The sequence below is a fragment of the Micropterus salmoides genome, unplaced genomic scaffold (genome assembly GCF_014851395.1).
Source record: "Micropterus salmoides isolate LMB-PRFRI ecotype aquatic unplaced genomic scaffold, ASM1485139v1 Ms_hic_scaffold_1, whole genome shotgun sequence".
Classification (NCBI taxonomy): domain Eukaryota; kingdom Metazoa; phylum Chordata; class Actinopteri; order Centrarchiformes; family Centrarchidae; genus Micropterus; species Micropterus salmoides.
This window is the reverse complement of record NW_024040040.1, coordinates 15,846,355-15,872,423: the sequence shown is the minus strand read 5'-3', so window position 1 is coordinate 15,872,423 and position 26,069 is coordinate 15,846,355. Positions and strand designations below refer to the sequence as shown.

Below are 26,069 nucleotides of genomic sequence, written 5' to 3'. Positions count from 1 at the left end.
TCAAGGTGCACAGACTGAAACAAGACATGAACTGTGAGAGGGAGCTTTTAGTAAAAAAGGAGATCTTCTGCAATAGCTGCTGTATCGTAGCAGGGTCATTACCTGAAACTGTGGGAACCCCCTAATCTGAGATGTTTTCCTGTGTTAGATCTGCAATATTTGCAGAAGCGAGACCACCCACCGACCTTCACCCCCCTCCACTTTACTCACCGCCCCTACTTTAAAGGGGATGGAGGCAGAGAAGGTAGTGAGCAGAGAGTAGAAAGAGGAAGCAGCATGTAAAGCAATATTTCTCCAACCTCAGCTTTAGCACTTCTCTGTTTTTAAAAAAACAAGTAATGTTGTGCCTGGAGGAACATTTGCCGCTTGGATTGGCTGTGACTGGAAGATGACGGGAGGTTTCCTTACTGTTCCCATTATGAGGCCTAAACACTGCTGGACCGTCCTGCATGTGTCCATCTTGGCAGCGCTGCTTCTCACCTTAAACGCTGACAGTAAGTTATTATTTTTTGCATATGTTGCTACCTCAGTGTTTGTGTAGTGTTACCTTTCCTTCCTCTCTAGGTGTGTAATGTGTAAAATCAGGCTTTTTGACTGAAATGTCAGCTTATTTAATTCATGAGGAGAACAGTGTAACCACTAACCGAATCTCTGGTAAGGCTTTTTTCTGTATAGTCATGAACTTTAAAATGCTGTGTCCACGTGGGATTTAGACTTAAGATACTACTGCAAAGTATACAGGCAGCTCATATAGTTTTTAAAAAGGATGGAGTTGGCATCACCTCCCAAACCAAACAAGTATGTTGAATGTGAATGTGTTATCGCTCACGTACTTGTCTTTAGAAGTATGTAAATTTGACTGTGAATGTCTGTTAAACTGACAGACTTAGCGTCTGTTTCAGATAAAAAGTTTTACTTTCTGTTCATTTCAGGAGGGACTTTTTTGTGCATGTGGGAGCTTGATGGAAACAATTAGAGATGTCTTACAAACATAAAAGAGGCTACATCCTTCCTCATTAAAAAATTACTAATGTCATTACTTATTTTAAAAATGGCTGTGAGTGACTTTATTTTCTGCCACTGACTGCAGTGTCATTCATATATTTATTCTGTGTTTTCCTGTTTCTTTAAATGTTTTTCTGTGGTCTGAGTACAGAGCAGGTATTATTTCGTCATTGAAACATAGATGTTTTAAATTTTCAGTTTACATTTTAAGACCATGTGATTTGCTCGAAACCTCCAAAATAGCTACTAAATTGGCTTTGTAGTGAGCTTGTTTTGTCAATTGCTGTTTCTAAGGTCAGGAATGAACTCTAGCTCAATATTCATGAACAGTGGAAGGTCTGCTGTGTAAATAAACACTTGCATTGTGTTAAATAGACAAATATAGCAGATTTCTGTGATTTATGCAAAGTAATTATATAAAGAGTTATTAAAGTCTGTAAAAGGTGAAATTCCACCTTGAGACACTACTTCAGGTTGGGTTCACTTTCAGTTCCTTCAACTGCGGGCTCTCATGTAAAAAGTTTTTCCACTTTTTACAAAATGAAATGTCATGAAGTAATTGTCTTCACTGTTTCACTGTATTAAGTCCTGCTTACTTGCCTTTTGAGCTTGTATGTCGCTTTTACAGTCTTACTAAGAAAGTATTAGGCTGCTCATGTGTATTTCAACTGTGTATTTGGTGTCCTTTGACCAATGTAACAACTCCCAGTCTCTTCAGGGTATCTAGAGATCTTGCTAAATCTTAATAGGCTTTAAATTCAGGTTCCTCAAAAAGGCCTAGAAGGTATAAGAAGTCTTAAATTCAACTTACAAAAAGAAAGATAAGCTATAAAAATGTTTTTGGATCTGATTGCAGGTTCCTATAATCTAAAACAGGGATGTTTTGACCTTTTTTGTGAAAGTTCAGTCAGCAGCATCAGCCCTATTGTAAACAGTCAGCACTGCTGGCAATCCAAGGTTTTCAAATAAATAGCTCAGGCAAACACTTGTCTTTCTGTGAATTTTATTCAAGTCTTCTGCAGAAGGACTCACAGCAACACACATACAGCATTTATATGTATGTGAGAGACAAGATATTTGGACTGTTACTTTTACACAGATTCAGTGCCACATCACACATTAGTCTCCAGGGTTACATGCAATATGTTTGGAATTCCCATTACATTTACTTCCTCTTAGCATTTTATGCTAACCAAACATAAGAATACAAACATTTCATGTAACCTTAGCAGTACTTGCAGAGAAGGTGATTATGTAAAAATATAACAAAAATGACAGTATAAGAAATATAAGGAACAAAATGAGAATATAAGAAATAAAAGGATATAAGCAATAAAATGTACTGATTCAAAAACCCAGAAAATAATTAAAAAACTCTGAAATAATTCAGATTAAACAGATTAAACTTCACTTTCTTCCCTTCTGAAAGGTGGGATCCACTCCATTGAATCAGTTAGATCAGTTAGTAGTTGTGTATACTGACCCATTGATGATTTAATTGCTGTAGCAATCATAGATCTAGCACAAGGGATCATACAGCAGTGCCACATCACACATTAGTCTCCCTGAGTCCAGGGTTACATGCAATATGTTTGGAATTCCCATTACAACTGCTATCTACAGTAGCAAGGACGCTCATCGTCTCATAATGGGAAAGTGTCAACAAGCAAATTAAAATGATTAATTAACTTACTGTAAATTAATTAATCATTTTAATTGGTTAACCCATTAGTAGTAAATAAAGGCCAGCTTTGCGCGCTGAAATTCATGATATTACAGCTATCTATATACAACTATATTAATTAAAGTATAGTGTATTATAATCCTTATGCCTTACTGATATGATGGGACAAATATCTAGATTTTAAAGCATATAATGCAGAGAATCTTGCTTTCTCTTGTGACGGAGATAATTTGTCGATTAAAGCAAACCAGGTAGCCTTCCGTGTGTGAGACCTGCACTGTTTTCTGGGGTTTTTCTTTTGACATCACCTCCTTCGAAAACACCTCAAACCCAATAGATTTGTCTCCGTTTTGGAGAGTTTAACCACAGTACATGTTCACTAGCATTGTGAAAATAACTCTTTAACAGACCAACTGAACAATCAACCATAAGCATTGTATGCAGTTGTTTGTCCATAATATGGATGGTCACAAGGCTATCAAATAAAACAGTTTCTTCACTCATGGTTCGGTAGTAAACTGTCATAGGAATGACAATTACCGACAAAAAACATTATATTCTAACCAGAAACATTTAAGAACATAAATTACAAAGTACCTTTTGTATTTCAAGCAAATAGGAGGCTTTTTAATAAATTTTAACAAAACTCCTGTCACCGCTATGCATCACAGGATTTCTGAGGGACGGCCTTTAAAGCTGATAGGTTATAAGGTCCTCAAATTCCACTGGAAGCCATGAGAATCTTGCTTCCTCTTGTGTTGAATGACCGCGTTGCGGGTGTGTGAGCATCTGTCTCTTACATGCAGTAACATATAGTTGTGAGAATGTGCTGTAGAAGCAGGAGGATGTGTTGAGATTCAGTGTGGATTTTATGTATGCTTTTTCTTAACAGTGGCTAAACTGTCTTGTAGCAAATAATAATGACAATTAAACTTTCTCAGTAACAAGCTGTTTCAAATGCGTGAGTGGGTATTGACTTTATTCGTTCTTGTTTTAAAACTTTTCAGTAACAAAATGTTTACAAATGCCTGCGTGGTTATTTTTCGTTCTTCTGTGGCATTTTATGTTTAAAACAAACTACTCTTTTATCTTTTGTTTTATACAAGTTGTTAAATACGATATCTTCATTGTCTTTTGTTACATCAGTTGGTTTCATTTTAATACTACAATGATAACTATGATTGTAGGAGGTGACTAAATCCTACAATATATCTACGTATTGTTTAGAATTATTGGCTGTTAAATAACGCCACATTTTAGATTTCAGAGTCCTGTTAAAGCGCTCTACTACAGATGCCTTAGTCTCATTTGATGTGGTAAAGTGTACGACATTATTAATTTTCATTAACGAAATCTTTGTTTAAGAACTCTTTTCCCTCGTCTGTTTGAATTTTATGCGGTATTCTACCTTCAGTTAAGATATCTTTAAAGGACGCTGTGATGCATTTACTCTTATTTTTTAAACAACGCACCTATGCGTGTTTGGAAAACAAATCTATACACGTTAATAAATAGTGTACCCCATCATTTTCAGTAGAATTAGCGGACATGTCAACTAGATCTAGCTGGAATTGCCAATCTATTGAATTCACTAAATCCTTGTTTCTCTTAAAATGCACTGGAGCCATCTTGTGTAGAGTATAGGCATCTTGCATCATAAGCCAGTTTTCTACGTCTGAATCTGCGTACCGAACCCCTATAGTGTCAAATATGGCCTTTTTAAGTTTTTGCTTGTCTTCGTAACCCCCTGCATTTTCTGTCGCATAGTATATATTCCTCATCACCTCCTCCATGATCTTTGTTACAAAGACTGACGCTTCAATGTCTGTGTTCAAGTATTTTATTTCCAACGACATACGCAACATATCCGTCAGCAATGATTACAATTATACACTTTTCAGAAAATCAGTACAAGCACCTATGTTTTTACAAACCAAAGATACAGTTCACATCAGCAACATCAACATGTTGTTTTCTGTTTAGCATTAAAACACACAAATCAATGCTAAAAGTACAAAAACAAAACACATGACCCGTATGAAACTCATTATCGTTCACAGGAAAAACATTTGCTATATCGAGTAGAGTAAATTTCACATCTGCATATTTATCCACTGTCATTTGCACCATGGTACGCCATCCAGAGGTCATTCGTCTAACACATTCTGTCTGTTTGTCAAATCTAGAACAACAAGGTGTCCTATTTGTGTCACATATCGCATTGTTAACAGCTTCACACAACAGTGCTCTCATCTTATACACGATGTATCTCTTTTCAACATTGTTTAGTAGACTTTAGTAGACACATTCCCCATTGTTTTTAGTGTTTTTCCTCCTTCCAGATGTCCAGAGATTCCTTAACTACTGTGCTCACACTGTCCTCCACTCTAACTACCCGTTTAAGCGAAGCAATGAGAAAAGGATTCCTCAGCCAAATCTGTAGAGCAACTGCTGCAACGTCTCGAATACTGCATTCACACTCTGGTGCTAACCCAAGACCACGTAGGACATACTTTTGAGCATCGGCGACATTTTTGTTAAAAAGCTTCTGCGTAATTTCCCTCTTATGTCCTTTGATATAAAAGAATTGCAGCGTTTCAATGCATGTGTGAGGTTGTTATCTGCACCATTCATCTGTATATGCACAATACACACACATTTTTCTAGCTTTTTGTTGCAGTAAATCGTATAAATAATAAGCTACGGTTACCTGTCCCAGGTCAAAAAGAAGTGCTCTTAAAGGCACTGAAAATATACTTGAAATTCACATAGTATGCTTATAGTACATTCATACTTCTAACATGCTTACTACAAGTACATTAAAGATATATTCTCCTTTGCTTTAACATACTTCTCAAAAGTATACTTTGAATAAATTTGTAATAAATATATACTTAATTAAACTTTAAATTAACATTTTAGTCTATTTATTAAAAATAAATTTATTTAACTCTTAGTGTATACTATTTAGGTGTACTTTGTGGAAGTACATTGTTAAACAATTACACTTTTAGTGGGTTAAAAATTATAATATTATAATATTTATGCAAAACATGCTTCATTGTGTAGGCTACTGCAAAATATTGTAATTATTTATGTAATTGCCACATGTTTCAGCCTGATTTCCAGAAGTATGATTTTTAAAACATATTTTTTTAACATTAAAATATATTTTTCAAAAGGATATATATATATTTTTTTCATTTCTTTTCTTACTTTTATTTTTTTTTAATCAGGTAAATAGCTAGTTGAGATCAGAGACCCCTTTCATAAGGGTGACCTGGCCCAGGAGGAAGCAGCACATGTTGTTAACTTAACAAACAACCACATATAGAAATAAGCATACTTTAATGTAGTTATACTTGTTTCTGTGTGTAAACAGTAAACACGGGTACACCGGGGAGAAGTGTGCCCTCCCGCCCAGCCTACTAGCGCATGCATTCAATTGGACCAATCAGAATCAAGGCTTTAAATATACGACCCAATCACACAGCGTGAAAGTCAGCTTCACGAAAGTTAACGTGTTAACTGTGAGAGGGAAGCTATTTTTGGCCAGAAATCATTTTATTTCTCAGGTTTCCTTTGTTTTACTTTACCGACTCGGACTTGGAAGGTGGACACCGCAGACATAATAAGAAAAGAACAGAGAAGAGAAGAATATCCGGTCAGCTCCCTGCAGAAGTTAAATGTGAAAAGAGCTAAAGAGGCGTGATTGGCAAGTTACAAGCAGGAGAGGACAGACGCAGGTACTGCCAGCAAAAATCTTGGTAAGTTTATTTTTGTTAGCAAGACAACACAATTGTGTAAGTTAACTAAAGCTGAGCTCCCTCTGGGTTTGGAAATATTTTACTTGGTGGATAACTCTGGTGTGCATTAGCTAATGCTGGCACATGGATTAATATATTTGTTAGCTAACGTTAGTTAGCATTTTAATAGCTTCATAATGGAGACAGCAACTTTCGTCTGCCTTATAAACACTGTTGGGAGTAATGCAGTTAACGTTACAGAAATATATTGCTTTTTGCTGTAAGGCAGTTTTTAATGTTACTAAAATTTCTGTAATATACAGTCTCAGTAACCTGTTGCTGGAATTTGATGCATGAGATTTTAACAAGGCAGGCCTGCTTTTGCACTGTTAAAATGACCAGTAAGGTCATTATCAGAGTAATAAATGCAACTACTATGTTGCTGTCTGTGTGCTAAATGTTCACATTTTTATAGTCTACCTTAATACTCACATGTCCATGTTTACAGGACGTTATTGGTCACTGTAATTATTATTCCTGCCCATATAGTCTGAAGACATCACCACAGTTGTCATTTTTGTATAAATTCATTCTAAAGTTTAGCTGAATCTACTATGAATATGCATATCTTCTAAAGGTACACTGTTTTTTAGAGATTTCTCTTCACTGCAACCATGGAGGGGGAATTATTACAGTGACCAATAAGTCAGTTATAACAGCAATGTTAAAGTGTACACGCGTATGTGAGAATTGTTTTAAGATGTGCTTGAAATAACGTTTTTATGTTCTGCAATGCCTAACCACACGATATACAGTGGGTACGGAAAGTATTCAGACCCCTTTAAATTTTTCAATCTTTGTTTCATTGCAGCCATTTTCCAAAAATCAAAAAAGTTCATTTTATTTCTCAGTAATGTACACTCAGCACCCCATCTTGACAGAAAAAAAACAGAAATGTAGAAATTTTTGCAAATTTATTAAAAAAGAAAAACTGAAATATCACATGGTCATAAGTATTCAGACCCTTTGCTCAGTATTTAGTAGAAGCACCCTTTTGATCTAATACAGCCATGAGTCGCTTTGGGAAAGATGCAACAAGTTTTTCACATCTGGATTTGGGTATCCTCTGCCATTCCTCCTTGCAGATCCTCTTCAGTTCTGTCAGGTTGGATGGTAAACGTTGGTGGACAGCCATTTTCAGGTCTCTCCAGAGATGCTCAATTGGGTTTAAGTCAGGGCTCTGGCTGGGCCATTCAAGAACAGCCACGGAGTTGTTGTGAAGCCACTCCTTCGTTATTTTAGCGGTGCGCTTAGGGTCATTGTCTTGTTGGAAGGTAAACCTTTGGCCCAGTCTGAGGTCCAGAGCACTCTGGAAAAGGTTTTCGTCCAGGATATCCCTGTACTTGGCCGCATTAATCTTTCCCTCGATTGCAACCAGTCGTCCTGTCCCTGCAGCTGAAAAACACCCCCACAGCATGATGCTGCCACCACCATGCTTCACTGTTGAGACTGTATTGGACAGGTGATGAGCAGTGCCTGGTGTTCTCCACACATACCGCTTAGAATTAAGGCCAAAAAGTTCTATCTTGGTCTCATCAGACCAGAGGATCTTATTTATCACCATCTTGGAGTCCTTCAGGTGTTTTTTAGCAAACTCCATGCGGGCTTTCATGTGTCTTGCACTGAGGAGAGGCTTCCGTCGGGCCACTCTGCCATAAAGCCCCGACTGGTGGATTGCTGCAGTGATGGTTGACTTACTACAACTTTCTCCCATCTCCCGACTGCATCTCTGGAGCTCAGCCACAGTGACCTTTGGGTTCTTCTTTACCTCTCTCACCAAGGCTCTTCTCCCCCGATAGCTCAGTTTGGCCGGACGGCCAGCTCTAGGAAGGGTTCTGGTCGTCCCAAACGTCTTCCATTTGAGGATTATGGAGGCCACTGTGCTCTTAGGAACCTTAAGTGCAGCAGAAATTTTTTTGTAACCTTGGCCAGATCTGTGCCTTGCCACAATTCTGTCTCTGAGCTCTTCAGGCAGTTCCTTTGACCTCATGATTCTCATTTGCTCTGACATGCACTGTGAGCTGTAAGGTCTTATATAGACAGGTGTGTGGCTTTCCTAATCAAGTCCAATCAGTATAATCAAACACAGCTGGACTCAAATGAAGGTGTAGAACCATCTCAAGGATGATCAGAAGAAATAGACAGCACCTGAGTTAAATATGAGTGTCACGGCAAAGGGTCTGAATACTTATGACCATGTGATATTTCAGTTTTTCTTTTTTAATAAATTTGCAAAAATTTCTACATTTCTGTTTTTTTCTGTCAAGATGGGGTGCTGAGTGTACATTACTGAGAAATAAAATGAACTTTTTTGATTTTTGGAAAATGGCTGCAATGAAACAAAGAGTGAAAAATTTAAAGGGGTCTGAATACTTTCCGTACCCACTGTAATAGCTTGTGATGTTATGTAAAATACTGCTCAACTTTATGTCCATTTGTATGGTCATAGATCCTGTATTCAACTATTAAAAGTTGAACTTACCCTTTGCCAACTTTAACCAACTTAATGCTAAACTCAGAGTTGGAATTTCCTGCCTTAGCTCAAGAAAATGAAATAAAGAATAATAATAAAGATTTGCTATAAGAATAGAATTACAGTGTTTATAATGATACGCAAATGAAGAACTAAAACAGGGTGGAAGTACTGGCCTAACTGAATATTTATTATATCTCATTTGCAACTGCATTTCCTGGGATCGTTGCCTCACTCAGATGGCTCAGAGGCCTCGAAAACCTCAAAGGACCAGCTGGACCCTCACAAGCTCAATGTGCTCATAGGTATGTCTGGCTCCTGCACACGATCACTGTTCTTGCTCTCAATATATGTCAACAGGGTCAGACTAAATAAACAAACATTCTTGTGAAAAAATTATTTTATTTAAAATATTGTTCTACATTAAGTAATTTGCTACTTTTGTACTTCACAAATTAACTGCTGTGTTAATGTGAAATGACATGTAGACAGAACAGTTGTTAAACAAGTCTGTATGTTTGTGTTATTTGTTGTACCTGTTTAATAACATTTTATCATATACAGCTCCTTGGCTGAATGTACAGTAGTGTTTATGTAATGTTTTTGATCATGTTGTAATGGAAGAACTGAGCATTTACTTGGAGGGGTCCCTTGTGGAAAACCATTTCACCTGAACCTAAACGGTTAGCATTATCAGAACAGCTAGACATGGTGTCATATGGTGTCAACTTTAAACAAAATAAAAAATCTGACTGGTTATTAATTAATTAGAGGTAATATTGCTTTGATATAGGCAAAATATTTCCTTTTCCCTTCCACAGATGCTGTGTGATAAAGCAGTTTCCAAATCCCATAGAGTCTGCAGTCACAGAAAATGCAACAAGTCCTACTCAAAGATAACCGACCCTCCACTTGAAGGATAAGGATTGTGACATTTTTCAGTTTCAGTTTGGTTTCACCATTTATACTATATGCTTGTGACGGAGTACCTTCACAACAGTTGAGTAAGAGCTTGGACTGCCATACCAACGAGCTGCTGTTGCTGTCAAAGTTGCATGTTTGGTACCCGGTAGACCTGTGTTTGAATCTGGGTAGGATGACTGCTCTCGCCTTTCGCCGCATATGGTGTCAGAAGTGGGATGGCTTGCCATGAGGTCATCTGAGCCGTACCCAGAGTCCGAACTGTGTGAGGGACCCCCATGGGTAACATTAATGATGTGATGTGTATAGTGTACTTTTCAGTAATACTGATCATATGTCATCATTTTACTGATTTTATTTATATTTGAAGGTATTTTGGTCAATATATGATACATGCTGCTATACCTTTTAATGTACAGGAATTTATTTTTGTAATGTACACAAAATTAAAGTTTTTTAGTTGTCTGTATGTGTGTGTGTTGTAAAATACTTTTTTTAACTGATTTTTATTATTATGCTAAAAGGGCAAGATATTTTTAATGCATTAATAATGCATTATTCTCATACTGAATGGTTTAATAAAGCAGCTTCCCAAGATATTAATAATGGTTCTTGGAGTATACTAGTAATAAATTATTAATATGCTGAAATGCTAATAAAAATGTTCAGGGAACACATTTAAAATATATTTAAACAGTTCTTCAAGTATAGCACAAAAGGGTATTTTAAGTTAAATTTAAAAAAGTATATTTAAATTACAGCAAAGGTACTTTAAATAGGTCCATTTTAACACAACAAAGTATATTAAAATATATTGCAATTATCTTAAAGTTGACTTTAAGTATTTTTAAAATGACACTTAATATACTTTAAGTTGTTCCAAAATAATACATTTAATATACACTTAGTATAGTACAATTAAAATATAATAAGTGCATCCAAAAAAAGTGCTACTTAAGTATATTTCTTTTTCACTTGGGGTAGACTACTGCTAGCAATAGTTTTAGTGTGTGTCCTTGAGTCCTTGTCACAACAGTCCAGAGTGTCCAAACAGGCACCCTTAAACGGCTTGTCCCTGCTCTTGTCCTCTTCTGATTTTTCTTCAGGAATGAGAAATGTTAAATTTCTTTTCCCCAGTTCTTTGCCATAGTCATCCACCCATGAGTTATCGACGACATCATCTTGGAATTATGGTAAATATTCAGGGCTGCTTGATAGATCCTCACCCTCTGCACATGTCCTCGTACCAGTACAAGACATATTAATTAGAACAATGTCACTGTCAGCCACGTCGTGGAGGTCTTTGAGGTTGTCTGTGGTATTGTTTGTTGTTCATCTTCCTCAGGACCAAAAAGTTTTCTTTTGATCCCTACATAGCTAACATAAGGTTTATACCATCTGAATAATTTATCAATGTGCGAGAAGACTTCAAGGGTTCTATCCCATTCTCCCCACTGGACCACAAAGCCGGTGCTGAACCACGTCTCCCACTCTTTAGACGTGATGGGGTAGCCTTTTCGTTGCCCTGGTCCTTTTGAAGCACTCATATCTTTACAGACTTTGTTTCTGAAGTAATTCCATTCTTTGGCTGAAAAACTAACGTGCGGTGTGCTTTCAGGAAGAAAAATTTCATAAAGATGAACTGATCCGTGCTCAAACAAGAATCCCGACATTCTAAAATCTTCCACTGCCCATTTAAACTGAGGCGTCTAAGCCTTTCGGTCCAGAAAATCAGCCAATGTCGTTGGGGGAGTCTTCTTTCTAGGAGCCATACTCATTGCAACTGGATCTATAATTATATGTCGTTTTGGAGTCATTACTCCTAATTGATTACCTGTGACGTCCATGATTGTGATGCTGCAAAGATGGCGCTGTTGTTCTGCACAAAGATAGCTCTGTCCGATACGGATTCACTCAAAAATCATTCAGTCACCCTGTTCCACGCTCTCGGTCAGATGTAAGTCAAAAACTAGCCCGCTATATATACACACAACTGACTGCTAAAGCCATTCCCAAACATCCGCTTTTAGAGGATAACACCGGACATCCCATATACACCAACCCCGCTTTTCACACCTGTCTTCACCTTTTGGTGATCGACCCCCCACCACCGCTAATAGAGGATAAGGCCAGACGTCTCTAAATACAAACACCCATTTTCACACCCCCATCTCTTTGTTGTTCAACCTTACTATGACCCCCAATTATTTTTTTTATTTTTATTTATTTTTTTATTAATAAATTTTTTTATTAATCAAAAATGTATTCACGTGCAAGACTGTTACGCGCATCATGCACACGCATTGCTGGCCTTTATTTACTACTCCTATTCATTATTGTTTTGCTGCTTATCTGGGTTGCATCAGTTTAAATAATAAGGAATTATCGTTATAAACTGCTGTGCAGTCCTACAAAGACTTGATATAATTTACTTATTTTGGCTGGTATTACCCTAACAGGTATTAAATTACATTCTATGTTATATTAAAAAGGGCTTTAAAACACTTTAACGTGATGACCCTGCAGAATCCGTGATTAAAAATGTTGCCTGTTTTCAAGATCTTGTGTTATATTCTTGTATCATTGGCTGCAATCAGATTCAATTGCTACATTACAGTAATACAGTACACAATCAAGTCATGATGAATTAAACTAATTTGTGTTTGTTGTCATTTTCCTTTTGCAGATGAAGATTCAAATTGTGAAGTTCAAATTAAAGTACGTCGCAACACGGTTTATGAAGCTTTCCTTGGGAACATCCTTAGGATTAACTGCACAGTTGGTTTCTGCAACAGTTCACCACCAACAGTCTCCTGGTTTAAACATGAGAAGACATCCGTCCCTGTCAATGTCAGCAGCAGCAGTCACATTAAAACGGAGTGGAAAGCTTTAAAACATTTAGAAGGAGTATCGTATTTGGTCTTCCAAAATATACACAGCAATGACTCTGGTGTGTATTACTGCCAAAGTGGGCTCATGGTGGGTCATATTATCAACGTCTCTGTCCATGGTGAGTGTGTATTTTTCAGTACTTTAATACATGTATAGCCTACTGAACTGAACAGACCCAAGAAACCTGTGTTCACATTGTGCAACATTTCTAACTGCTACTGAATAATAAACAAATTCAGTGCTGCATTCTGGTTTAATTTGGAAATATAAAACATTTCTGACATAAAATTTTCACCTCTTCTATCATTAAGATTTAAGATTCTTTATTGTTTTATACAGTACGAGATGATGAGCATACCAATGTTACAAAGAAGAATGACACAAGTAAGAAATTTGTATATATAGTGTTTCACAGCAACACGTGCTATTCCACATGCTTTTCATTACTTAATTTCGATCTCAATACGACACTGTAGGCTATAGTTTTAAATACATAAAAACATTCATATGGAGTCAAATTTCTCTCTTTTATCTCTTTTTCTCACAGACGTACCAACTGCTGATTCTGACCCAACAGAAAATCTCTGGATGTACGTGTACACTGCTACTGGGATTGTGGCATTCGTCATCATCGTGATAATTATATCTGTTGCATCAATGCGAGGATGTAAAGGTGATTTGTTCCATTTGTTGTTCAGTAAAGGGGAATTTTCCTTTTCCAAGATAAAATGCCAACAAGTAGGCCTATTTAAATAAATGTGCCATCCAGGATGTGATCATGACTCTGAAAACAGTAACTAATTTCACCAAAATATCACCATGCAGGGAAATCAAAGAAAGAGATGCAAACTGAAAATCAGGTAACACAAAACAAATTCAAACTTACAGCCACCTTATCCCATTTTTATTCCTTCAACTATTTTAATACTTTTTTGGATGTTTGCAGTACATGGCAATCCCCATGGTCGAGCAACCACTCCCCCACGCCAGCCTCCAGCCCTCACCGAGAGGAAGCCCCTCTGCCCCGCCATCTCGGAGATCTACCCGAAGAGAACAGCCCTTGCAACTCAATGAGCCATTACCAAGAGACAGTGAGCGCCTTTACAGCAAGATAAAAGGGGACAGAGACAGAAAGAGGAATACGGTGGAGGAAGAGGAGAATTCTGTTGTGTATGCAGCTCTCAACCATCAGCTCCCTGTGGGGGTTGCTGCTCGGCCACGGAGGCCACAGGAGGAGTTTTCGGAGTATGCGGCGATCCGTGTTCAAGGCCCAAAACCAACCAGACACTAGAAGAGCACTGATATTTCAAATTGGTACATCCCAGAGGAGCTCTGGAGGGCAAGGGATTCAGATCCACGAAGCTCGTCTTGGACAGAGTTTTCATTTCCATTTTTGTAAAAACTGCTCTCATCACAACAAGAGGATGCTACAGCACAGACTTCCCCACCCAGTCTACCTGATGCTCTAAATATTTGTCCTATAATCTAAGCACTAATATTTTCATTTCCACCGTCTGGTCAATACTTTAAAGGCCCTACACACCTGCACAGGTGTTTTCACTTTGGCTGATTAGACCTTCGCTCAAGTTTGGCGGAGCTGTGCTGGGAATTTGTGAGGTCATCATGTACCAACATGGGTGCACTCCATACGTGCTAAATTGAAATGGAGTAAACCAAACTAGCACTAAGGCATAGTGCTAGTTTGTGATTGTTCAGCACCCCAGATGGCATAAGCACCTTGAAATCAGCAGCTCTGTGTAGCAAGTAAGCAAAAAACTGGACAAATAAACACATATTTAATATGACCTCTCAAGACTGAATCCAAATAGAAAAGGTGCTTTCTGTCTTTACCAGCGCTTGATGAAATTGAGGTTTACCACAGCATCAATACTATCTGCTGCCGTTTGATTATTACCTAATGGAGATTACATTTCAGAGTTGTTGCCTCATACGCTGCCTTCTGCGCTCAACTTTAGCCACCTTCCTCTTTCCTCCACCTTCAGTTACTTTTATACTAACAGTTTTGGAAAAAGTAAAGTTACTACTGATTTGCTAGAAGTTTGCCTTGTTTACATCACAGAACAATAAAATGTATCTCTTTCTTACCTGGAAATTATACTGACATGATCCCCTATGGTGGATTTCCTCAAATCATTGTGATCTACCAAATTGCGGGTGCATTATTCAAATCTTGTTTCAAAATTAAATTGCCAGGGGCAAAAGGCTGGTGATATTCCGGATTTTTCTTAATGTCACCAAATCTCATTAAAAAACAAAACCGACATTAAATTGATCCTACTAACATGAATTATCTGTGTATCCAAAGCCTGATATATCTCATTCCTCTGTGGTACAGCGCTTCATTGCTGCCCAAAAAACATTTCAAAACACATAAATGAGTCACACTGGCTGACATGTTTCTTCACTACCATGTACACACAATGTAGTTATTTAGAGTCAGTTCCACAAACACCATCCTGCAACTGTAAATATTCACTAGAGCACCAAATGTGTATTAATACACAGATAAAAATAGTCCCCAAAAATTCACCTGTTTCGTCTTGTTTGTCGAAAATCTGCTAAAACCCACAGTGCACAGCTGTTTTAGGAAATTACTTTGAAACTATACAATAAATGAATAAAATGAAGATCTGTGCCCCGTTTTCACGTCTTCAGTAAGAAGTAATGTGATTGTGGCTGAGTGCCACAGACAGGATGAGAAGTCAGAATATTGAGAGATGGACTAATGTTGTGTTGGATTTTGGTATTTGATTGGATTAGTTGACAATAAGAAAAATATAGAATTGCACCAGTTATTTTAACCTCACAAGTGAGAAAAGGTTGATCATTGGCTGCTAAATCCCCAGACTGTGTAAATCTGCAGCACTGGAGACTCAGCACTAACTCTGACCAAACTAAATGTAATTTTATAATTTTTGTCTGCTGTCTCCAACTAATATGGGTTTGTTTGTGACCTTGGTTGAAATGATTTGTTTCATGCTGTTGCAGTTCCATGACTTGAATTAAATCTATTAATTTACATCGCATCTGATAACTAATGGTTTCATGAACTCAAACCAGATATACAATCTCAACTACTGACTCATTTTCTGACTATATGAATGACTAATGAACTCTTGTAATTTAGTGTTTCACAACCTTTTAGAATTATTGATTGTGTTTCTTAAACTGGGAAATGGAGAAAGTAATAATCTCATTATTTTGTGCAATCAGATGATATAATGTGTATCTATAACTGACGATTTGAATTATGATTACATGATGCTATCACTGCTGACTCGCCTTGTGCTGTTTTTCCTTTAAGACTATCTAATACCAATGAAGCAAGAATGTTTACTAAAAAAAGCCCAAAGCTTCAGATATGAAAAAATATTTGTGTGTATGTGTGTGCGTGCATATCTGAAATGTGCTTCCTCAAGGCTTTGATAAGCTGGTTGAGTGTATTTGCCCTCAAAGCCCACTGTAATGGGGGTACGCACATACAGTGTGTACGGAAAGTATTCAGACCCCTTTAAATTTTTCACTCTTTGTTTCATTGCAGCCATTTTCCAAAAATCAAAAAAGTTCATTTTATTTCTCAGTAATGTACACTCAGCACCCCATCTTGACTGAAAAAAACTGAAATGTAGAAATTTTTGCAAATTTATTAAAAAAGAAAAACTGAAATATCACATGGTCATAAGTATTCAGACCCTTTGCCGTGACACTCATATTTAACTCAGGTGCTGTCTATTTCTTCTGATCATCCTTGAGATGGTTCTACACCTTCATTTGAGTCCAGCTGTGTTTGATTATACTGATTGGACTTGATTAGGAAAGCCACACACCTGTCTATATAAGACCTTACAGCTCACAGTGCATGTCAGAGAAAATGAGAATCATGAGGTCAAAGGAACTGCCTGAAGAGCTCAGAGACAGAATTGTGGCAAGGCACAGATCTGGCCAAGGTTACAAAAAAATTTCTGCTGCACTTAAGGTTCCTAAGAGCACAGTGGCCTCCATAATCCTCAAATGGAAGACGTTTGGGACGACCAGAACCCTTCCTAGAGCTGGCCGTCCGGCCAAACTGAGCTATCGGGGGAGAAGAGCCTTGGTGAGAGAGGTAAAGAAGAACCCAGGTCACTGTGGCTGAGCTCCAGAGATGCAGTCGGGAGATGGGAGAAAGTTGTAGTAAGTCAACCATCACTGCAGCAATCCACCAGTCGGGGCTTTATGGCAGAGTGGCCCGACGGAAGCCTCTCCTCAGTGCAAGACACATGAAAGCCCGCATGGAGTTTGCTAAAAAACACCTGAAGGACTCGAAGATGGTGATAAATAAGATCCTCTGGTCTGATGAGACCAAGATAGAACTTTTTGGCCTTAATTCTAAGCGGTATGTGTGGAGAAAACCAGGCACTGCTCATCACCTGTCCAATACAGTCTCAACAGTGAAGCATGGTGGTGGCAGCATCATGCTGTGGGGGTGTTTTTCAGCTGCAGGGACAGGACGACTGGTTGCAATCGAGGGAAAGATGAATGCGGCCAAGTACAGGGATATCCTGGACGAAAACCTTTTCCAGAGTGCTCTGGACCTCAGACTGGGCCGAAGGTTTACCTTCCAACAAGACAATGACCCTAAGCACACCGCTAAAATAACGAAGGAGTGGCTTCACAACAACTCCGTGGCTGTTCTTGAATGGACCAGCCAGAGCCCTGACTTAAACCCAATTGAGCATCTCTGGAGAGACCTGAAAATGGCTGTCCACCAACGTTTACCATCCAACCTGACAGAACTGGAGAGGATCTGCAAGGAGGAATGGCAGAGGATACCCAAATCCAGATGTGAAAAACTTGTTGCATCTTTTCCAAAACGACTCATGGCTGTATTAGATCAAAAGGGTGCTTCTACTAAATACTGAGCAAAGGGTCTGAATACTTATGACCATGTGATATTTCAGTTTTTCTTTTTTAATAAATTTGCAAAAATTTCTACATTTCAGTTTTTTTCAGTCAAGATGGGGTGCTGAGTGTACATTACTGAGAAATAAAATGAACTTTTTTGATTTTTGGAAAATGGCTGCAATGAAACAAAGAGTGAAAAATTTAAAGGGGTCTGAATACTTTCCATACCCACTGTACACTAATCAAAAACAGGAAGTAAAGTCAACCACATGTCATTTACTGTCATAGCTAGAGCAGAGCAACAGTAATAGTTCCTTTACAGAGCTGAATAGCTGGTTCTTGAAGTGTTTCCACCATGAGACCTAACTACAGCCTGACCATGCATCATGTGTACATTTTAGCGACCCTCGTCCTCACTTTGGAAGCTGATAGTAAGTTATTTTTTATTCTATCTACATTGCGCGCTCTTAGTCTGAGCAGGTCTTTGTTACGGCCTTAGTTTCTCTGTTGCGAAGTAAAGTAAATAATGAATGAACGAATATGAATCAGATAAATTATGTTTTGGGATGTTGAAGGTTATAAAGACTGAAAAGGGTTTTCAAATACACTCGCTATACCTCACACATAAATCCAGAGCAGGCGTCCAGATATTCTCCTGGATACACCCAGAGACTAGCGTTAAAATTCAACAAAGAAATTAACTAGATTGAATGTAAATGTAGTTAATTTAATTCCTATCAAATAAAAAGTAAAAGACATGAGCAACCATGATATAAATGTACATCCTTACTCGGTGAAAGAAAAAAGCCCTATCCCTTTTACAGCCATTAAAGGCAGTAGAAATTACATAACACTTGCTTTTTATTGGTCCAACTGCATTGTTTTCGCATCTTAAAAAGTTGATTACTTTGGGCTGGTAAAAGCTAGGCTTCATATTGTATCGTACAACAGCAGTGTAATGACTGAGCCTTGCGCTATAAGCTCATGTGAAATCACAATCAGATATATTAGTGTAGCCTTAAATTTTTGCCTGTTGGGCAGCTCACCTCCCTCATTAAGATTGGCAGACCTTGATTTCCAACCATGGCTCCAACCAAAAATCTATCATTACACATATACCTACACAATTTCATTTGGAAGAATTTGTTTTAGGTAACACAAACTGAAGGCAGAAGAATGCTTTAACCTCGAAGTTACCACAAATGACTTCCTGACCTGAGTTTTCAGTTTGATGGCCATAGCTGCAGCATGAAAAACCTATAAACCTTTTTCTGTGATCTAATTATTTTCTGTATCATTCAAACTGGATGGATCATTTACACCGCTGTAATGTTTTGTCATCATCTGCGGGTATAAGATTTTGATTTTGCTATCAAGTGAGGCTGAGTAGCCGAGTCCTTCTTACTAATCTGTTTGTTTTGTTATTTTCCTTTTGCAGGTGAAGATTCAAATTGTGAAGTTCAAATTAAAGTACGTCGCAACATTGTTTACAAAGCTTTCCTTGGGAACATCCTTAGGATTAACTGCACAGTTGGTTTCTGCAACAGTTCACCACCAACAGTCTCCTGGTTTAAACATGAGAAGACATCCTTCCCTGTCAATGTCAGCAGCGGCAGTCACATTAAAACGGAGTGGAAAGCTTTAAAACATTTAGAAGGAGTATCGTATTTGGTCTTCCAAAATATACACAGCAATGACTCTGGTGTGTATTACTGCCAAAGTGGGCTCATGGGGGGTCATATTATCAACGTCTCTGTCAGTGGTGAGTGTTTATTTTTCAGCACGTTAATACATGTATACTGAACTGACCCATGACATCCGTGTTCACATTGGACAACTTACATGTCTAACTGCTACTGAATAATACATGAACAAATGCTGTGCTACATTCTGGTTTCATTCTGAAGTTTAATACATTTCTGACATAAAATGTTCACCTCTTCTTCTTAATTGTTTTATACAGTATGAGATGATCAGCCTACCACTGCTCCAAGAATGACACAAATAATAAAAATGTGTACATAGTGTTTTTAAAGCGACACTGCTATTCCACATGCTTACCATGACTTAATTTAAATCTAATACTAAAATGTGGTTTGTTCATTCAAAGCTGTATCCTATATTACTTTTACAGGCTTAAATACATGCATATGAATAATATAATAATATATAGTATACAGCATAAAATCTGTCCATTGTGAGTGACTCTTTCTACACAGCAGGACAATACTGATCTAAATAGACACAGAAACAATTTGTACTACTATTGAATGATTCATTGAAAAGTCTTCATTATTTCCCAAATAATCAGATACGTCGTCTTTTTTTGTGGCAAATGAACAATCTGAATATTTTCAGGTGATGTCGAGCTAACCACAGTTACATGGACGACTTCAGAACTGGGTAAGAAAACTCCATTCACTCTCAAAGTGTTGTGGCTGTTTCACATGCATTGAATGGCTAACAAATTTTTTTACACTAATTAAATTTACGTACATACCAATAATGCTGAGTCAAATATCTTCTTTTATCTTGCAGAAATCTCAACAATTCAGGAAATTGTCTGGCTATACCGTCTTGTTGGAATCATGGCGTTTGTAATCATAGTGATAATTATATATGTTACATCAAAATCTGGATGTAAAGGTGAGACTTTATCATTTGCACATACTGTAATTGTTCAGTAGCACAGCCACTCTGCATAGCTCCTGCTGAAGGTTTCATCTGACAAACAAAACAGTAAAAAATAAATTAGAAATGCCACAAACAATAAGAATAAATGTGTAATACAGTAAATATTCACTGTAAGGATTCTAAGAACAGTAACTGATCCCTCCTGATGTCAATCTAAGGTGTCCGTTGTGCAGGTGAATCCAGGCACACACCAGATCCAAGCTGCCAGCCCTCCCATCAAGCCTTGTCTACCATTCATATCTATGAAAACGAATAATAGTCCCTATGGTTGTGCCATGAACTCTTTTAGAGTTAAATCTATGATTCATTTTAAAACAGTTCATAGTGTCATTATAAAGATTTTGTAACCTGTAACTTGTATGTGATTTATTCACATTTTTACTGATCAGTGCTTTGTTAAAATGTAATTTTTATGTAATGTGCTTTAGGAACTATTGATTGGGTGTAAATGGCTTTAAAATAAAAAATTACATTGACAAAATATGATACATTTCTTCATAATGGTGTGTTTACTGTTGTAAATAACAATGGATCTCACTGTTGAATCCATTTTGTCCTTTTGAATTCCTGTAAATTGATCTGTAACAATACAGAAGTGAAATCTCTAATGTGAGAAACCGCTATGATGAGTGTGTGAGTGCAGAATGTAACACATACACAGGTTAATAGTTTTACTTCCTGTACAGGTAACAATCTTTGTGCACACATCCGGTGCAGATACCTTATTTTTATGTGATTGTCTGTTCATCTATATTGGTGTGTGTCTGTGAGTGTTTTTGCACCTTTGTTCTTTGCTCTTTTGATGTTGATTGAAGGCAGCTTTTCTTCTTGGGTACAGTATCTGTTGTGCATTTGGGAGCAGACAGACTGTCGACTGAAGAACAGGAAGCAGAATTAAACCACATGTCACATAAACATAAGACAAAGCCTGAATGTTGTGTTACAGTAACGAATATAAATAATAAACTTTCCCCCTCTACTCATCATCAGACTCAATCTCAGATTTCACCCAACTGTTGAATTGTATTTTCAAATGTTACCTTTGGACATAAATCCTCATCTTTAAGATTCACTTCACATTTTAACCTGCATTAATAGACAAATGAACCATGCAACATGTAGATAAAAAGTTGGACAGCTTTCTAATATAACTTGCAGGCTAATTTAGCAAAGCAAGTAACATGTTAAATAGTGATAGTTAGCTGATGATATGGTTAGTCTAACATTTGCTAATTAGAACTAAGCACATACTACAGCTAAGCATGATGAGAAATGGAATTAGTTATGAAGGTATTTTGTTTTGGACAAGTAAAATGTTTGACCTGATGATGGCGCTAGTTGAAAAGTTAGGGTATCACTCTCCTTTATTGAGTTATATATATTTTTTTGTGCATGTAACAGGTTTGCCAAGTGAAAAAGCCCAAAGTCCAGCCCAAAGGGAGATCCCATCTCCCACAGAAAGCTCTGCTCTGAACTGCTTGAAAACAGCTTGTTTGTAGTCCAGCCCTTCACTTCCTTTACTTGTGACGTCACAATGAAAATAAAGCTTGCCAGGCTGATAGCGGCGTCAGGCACGCCCTCAAACCAAGCTAGTCTGGTTCCAGTTCCAGGTACTTTTTTTCATATCACCTCACCTCCCTCGAGGTTCCAAGTGAGCTGAGGGATACTAAAATGTAACGTGAAAACACGACAGACTGCTGATTGGTCAGAGAGAATCGTCACTATTCACTGCATTATCATTGCGTGCACCAGACAGAGGCCAGCAACAGAAAGTTTTCTATTTTACAGTTTTGTCACTAAATCCACTTCTGAGAAGTTTAGAGGTGAGAAATCAGAAGTGATGGTGGAACAAAAATGTTATATATCAATAATAATATTTTCAGAGTTGAGGAGCTCCGCAAGTGGCTGCGGGGGAAGCCTGTGCCAACCCCGCTCACAGACCGCCGTCACACAGACCGCTGCAGCAACAACTGCAGAGGAAAACACAGCTGGAAGGTTTTCATACCGCTTATCTGTCTTTACATTCTGAGTAATGTTGAAACGTTTTAACTTAAAAAGAGAAAGCTGTGTGGATCGCTGGTGTGTGTGTCGCATTGAACATTACGTCGCGGCAGTTGTGTGTGGCGTCTCTATGACGATAAGCTACGTACTATCTCTGGGTACTATCTGCAATGGAAAAAGGAGCAGCGCCGAGTCAAGTCTATCGATTTGCGCTATGGTAGCATTTTTCGGCAAGGCAGCATAGATCGTCAGAACACCGGCAACAGTTCAACCTTTAGTCCTAAGAGACGATTCAACTCCGACTCTGTTTGGGCCTGGAAATTCACAATCACAACCTGTAAGTATGCTTTATTGGTTGTGAATTATATTTAAAATAAACACGGCAATGTAACTTCACAGACTCTTCAAGCGTGGAGTTGTTGTAAACGTTGGCTAACACAGCTAAAGTTATAGCTATAATGCTAATGTTGCACCCGATGTGAAAGCTACTGAGCAAACGTTCAAATTGTTTGGCCAATTTTTATGTAAAATTGAGTTGAAATATGGTGATTTTTGTAGTGGTTTATGGTAAGATGTGGAACAATGTTGTGTGGTTGTGGACTTGAGAGAAACTTATACCATCTGCTAGGTTACGGTCGCAGTCTGAAACGGCTTTGATTTGGATCACACTACCTTGTTTCTTACGACCCGCCCTTCTCTGCTTCTGATTGGCTAGTAGTCCTTACCTGGGAACTGCGCATGTGCAACTCACAACAAAGATTTTGTACAAGTAAGATGCATCACTCTGTAGCTCAAGAGCAGAGCGTACAACACACAGGGTGAAAAGAGGAGCTGCAGCAATGTGCAGTATGAGAAATATATGGTGTTTTTTGAAAATTAAACCATGTAACTGTTCTGGTACAAACCCCTAAATAAGATTTTGAACCTGGAAATGAGCATAATACCACCTATTTAATTATAAATCAGCCTGAGGGTGACCTACACAGCCAGGCAAAAAAACTATAGGCCTACAGTTTACGGAGGAATTTGATGGGTCTCTCAGTAGATAAATAACAACCAGGCTACAAATGAATAAAAAGCTAAGCTAATTTAGCAAAGCCATTAACGTGTTTGGCTTAAAAAAGAGAGAATGCTAGCTTATCTGACATAATTAGCAAAAATGTGTGCAAAACTGATCACATTATTTACTGATGTTCACAACAGCAGCACATTAACCATAAACTCTATATTGAACTCTGTCTAAGGTACTAATAAGTTAGTGTAAATCCCAAAAAGACGCCTGCCATATGTCAATATGAGTCATATTTACAGCTTGTTAAAGTACTTGTTTAGAGCGGACAGATGGAGAAAACCTTTTTAGGGTTGTATTTTAGCTCATTGCAAGATAAACTCTTTCCCACCCTGAATCCAGGAAATGACACCTTTCAGTTCAGACTGAAACCAGCTCAACAAAAACTGAACCAAAAATCTCCATGGGCCTCCTTTTGTGAATTTTGAAAAGGTCATGAAGCATTTCATTTTTACAGCAGGAACCATATTAATTTTTATAGACAAAGAAAAAACATTAGTATACAATGCTGGCCATAGAAAGGATTACTGGATTCATAAATAAAAATTTTTTTTTAGGTTAATGCAGAATGAAATGGACCAAATACTTTATCTTCCATAGGTAAAAATCTTGAAATCTAGCATGCAATGACATGACATTTATATTTGTAATTAACACAGCTGTTCAGCATCCTGATTTTAATGAGTGAACTTGTGATTTTGTGGCAACAAAGCTGCAGCCACAATGATTGCCTGATAATGTTTTGTAGACTGTAGACACTGTAGATTAAGCAACAGAAGCTGATAGTATCTGTAAACAAGCCAGAGAGTGCAATAGATGGCTGGTTAAATCGCCAAAAACACAATTTATAGAATGAGAGTGACTGAAGCAGTGATAGTAGTGAGTTGGACCTGCAGTGCAAAGCTGCATGAAGCACGTGGAGCAGCGTGGCCCGTGGGATGTGCTACCTCTGTGGTTTTGAAAGTGCTAAAAGCTGACGTACATTGCTGCATTGCCTGCACAATCTGGCATAGGCACTCTCCACACACACACACACACACACACACACACACACACACACACACACACACGTTCCTCTATCCCAATGGGGACATCTTTTAGACATAATGCATTTCCTATCCCCTCACCCTGACATTAACCATCACAACTACATACCTAATCCACCATTACCCTTTACCATCCCCTTAACCCAACTGTAACCTGAATCCTAAAACCAAGTCTTAACCTTCAAAAAGCAATCTCTACCCGCAGGGACCTCAAGTTTTGACCCATGGTGACAGGAGTCCCCATAAATTAGCATGCATTCAGGTTAAAGTCCCCACCGGGATATAAAAACATGAAACTCACACACACATACAAATACACAAACATAGATGCCTCCCCACCCAACATACTGCATCGCCCACCATCGACCATGTGACACATGCAGGTAGAGAGACTCATTCCCTCTTTAGAGTTATAAACAAGGAAGTACAAAAACATGTATGGGGCTGTTTTCAGCTGTTATTAGGGGTCCACATCTTTCACAGCGGTGCCATTTTCTTTAACATGTTATTTTTGTCCAGTGGAAGTGTTAAATTGTGCAAAAACTTGAGTAAAGGCTGGATGGGTCACTTTAAAACAAATTAAACATGGTCGCCATCTAGTGGTGCAAAAGCAAAACTCAGGGTTCTGAACTTCGTGACACAGGTTGCAGACACATTAACAAAATCCTTAAGGTGATTACTGAATTCATTATTTCTTACCAGTGTGACCGCATAAACCATTAAAGCCATAGAGGGACCAAAAGTTTCCTCCAGATAGCCTCTGTTTTTAATTAATAGTCAAATTATGTGATTTAATGACAAAATAATACTTACCCTTTCCGGTCTTTGTGAACTTTGTGGAAACTGTAAGGAAAATCAATCACTTTATTTTACATGAAATATGTTTGGAGAAAACGCTACAATGCCCCACTCAGACACGCTTTTCCAAAACAGGATAAATTCAGTTTGAGAAAAATTCAAGAAAACTGATCACTTTCTGAGACAAAGAGGGTTCCCACTCTCAATCTAACACACTTTGTTTACATTTTTACAAAAAAGCAAATGTAATTCATTTCAAAGTAAAACCTAATAAGTTCTTAAGCCTCTGGGCTACACTTACAGTACATTAACAGAATTTCACTTAACGCTGTCACTAACGTAGCATTTCATCTATATCACCCGTCATGTTGCAAATATGTCCTTTTTAATTGATTTTAGACTTTAATGCTGATTGGATTGTTAGAATATTTTTTCACACAATTAAAATGTCAACATTTTTGTTTGACTAGTTTGCATTTGTAATATCCTACCACCACTTTAAGTGTCAGGGTTTCTGTGACTTTTAGCTACTGCTATTACTACTGCAAACAATTTCAAACATTTCATATTTGTTTTATACTTACATTACTTTTAGCTAACTGTTTCAAACATTTTTCTGTTACATTACTGTTAACTGTTAAGATTTCTGCTCACTTGCTAACTACAAACTTTTTAAAAGCCATCTCAATTAGTGTCCAGAGTAATACCAATAAATAATAAATACTCTGGTTGGGAATCTTTACATGAGTCTAACACATTTCTAAAATAATTTTAAGGA

At 37.7% G+C, this 26,069-nt stretch overlaps 2 protein-coding genes and 1 long non-coding RNA gene across 3 annotated transcripts; all 3 read left to right on the top strand.

Annotated features, from left to right (window-relative positions):
* Positions 1-16,079, top strand: LOC119903980 (B- and T-lymphocyte attenuator-like). The gene is made up of 6 exons (XM_038720326.1): positions 1-494; positions 12,576-12,899; positions 13,121-13,165; positions 13,329-13,454; positions 13,607-13,641; positions 13,728-16,079. The coding sequence occupies exons 1-6, from the start codon at positions 389-391 to the stop codon at positions 14,070-14,072; spliced, it is 981 nt and encodes a 326-aa protein (XP_038576254.1). The 5' UTR covers positions 1-388; the 3' UTR covers positions 14,073-16,079.
* Positions 5,912-10,359, top strand: LOC119903991. Its single transcript, XR_005444637.1, has 3 exons — positions 5,912-6,456; positions 9,208-9,273; positions 9,790-10,359. It is a non-coding gene; the product is annotated as an uncharacterized LOC119903991 (long non-coding RNA).
* Positions 16,080-17,879: 1,800 nt separating the features above from the next.
* Positions 17,880-20,863, top strand: LOC119903972 (B- and T-lymphocyte attenuator-like). Its single transcript, XM_038720313.1, has 5 exons — positions 17,880-18,114; positions 19,122-19,445; positions 20,042-20,086; positions 20,222-20,329; positions 20,536-20,863. The coding sequence occupies exons 1-5, from the start codon at positions 18,039-18,041 to the stop codon at positions 20,631-20,633; spliced, it is 651 nt and encodes a 216-aa protein (XP_038576241.1). The 5' UTR covers positions 17,880-18,038; the 3' UTR covers positions 20,634-20,863.
* Positions 20,864-26,069: the final 5,206 nt, after the last annotated feature.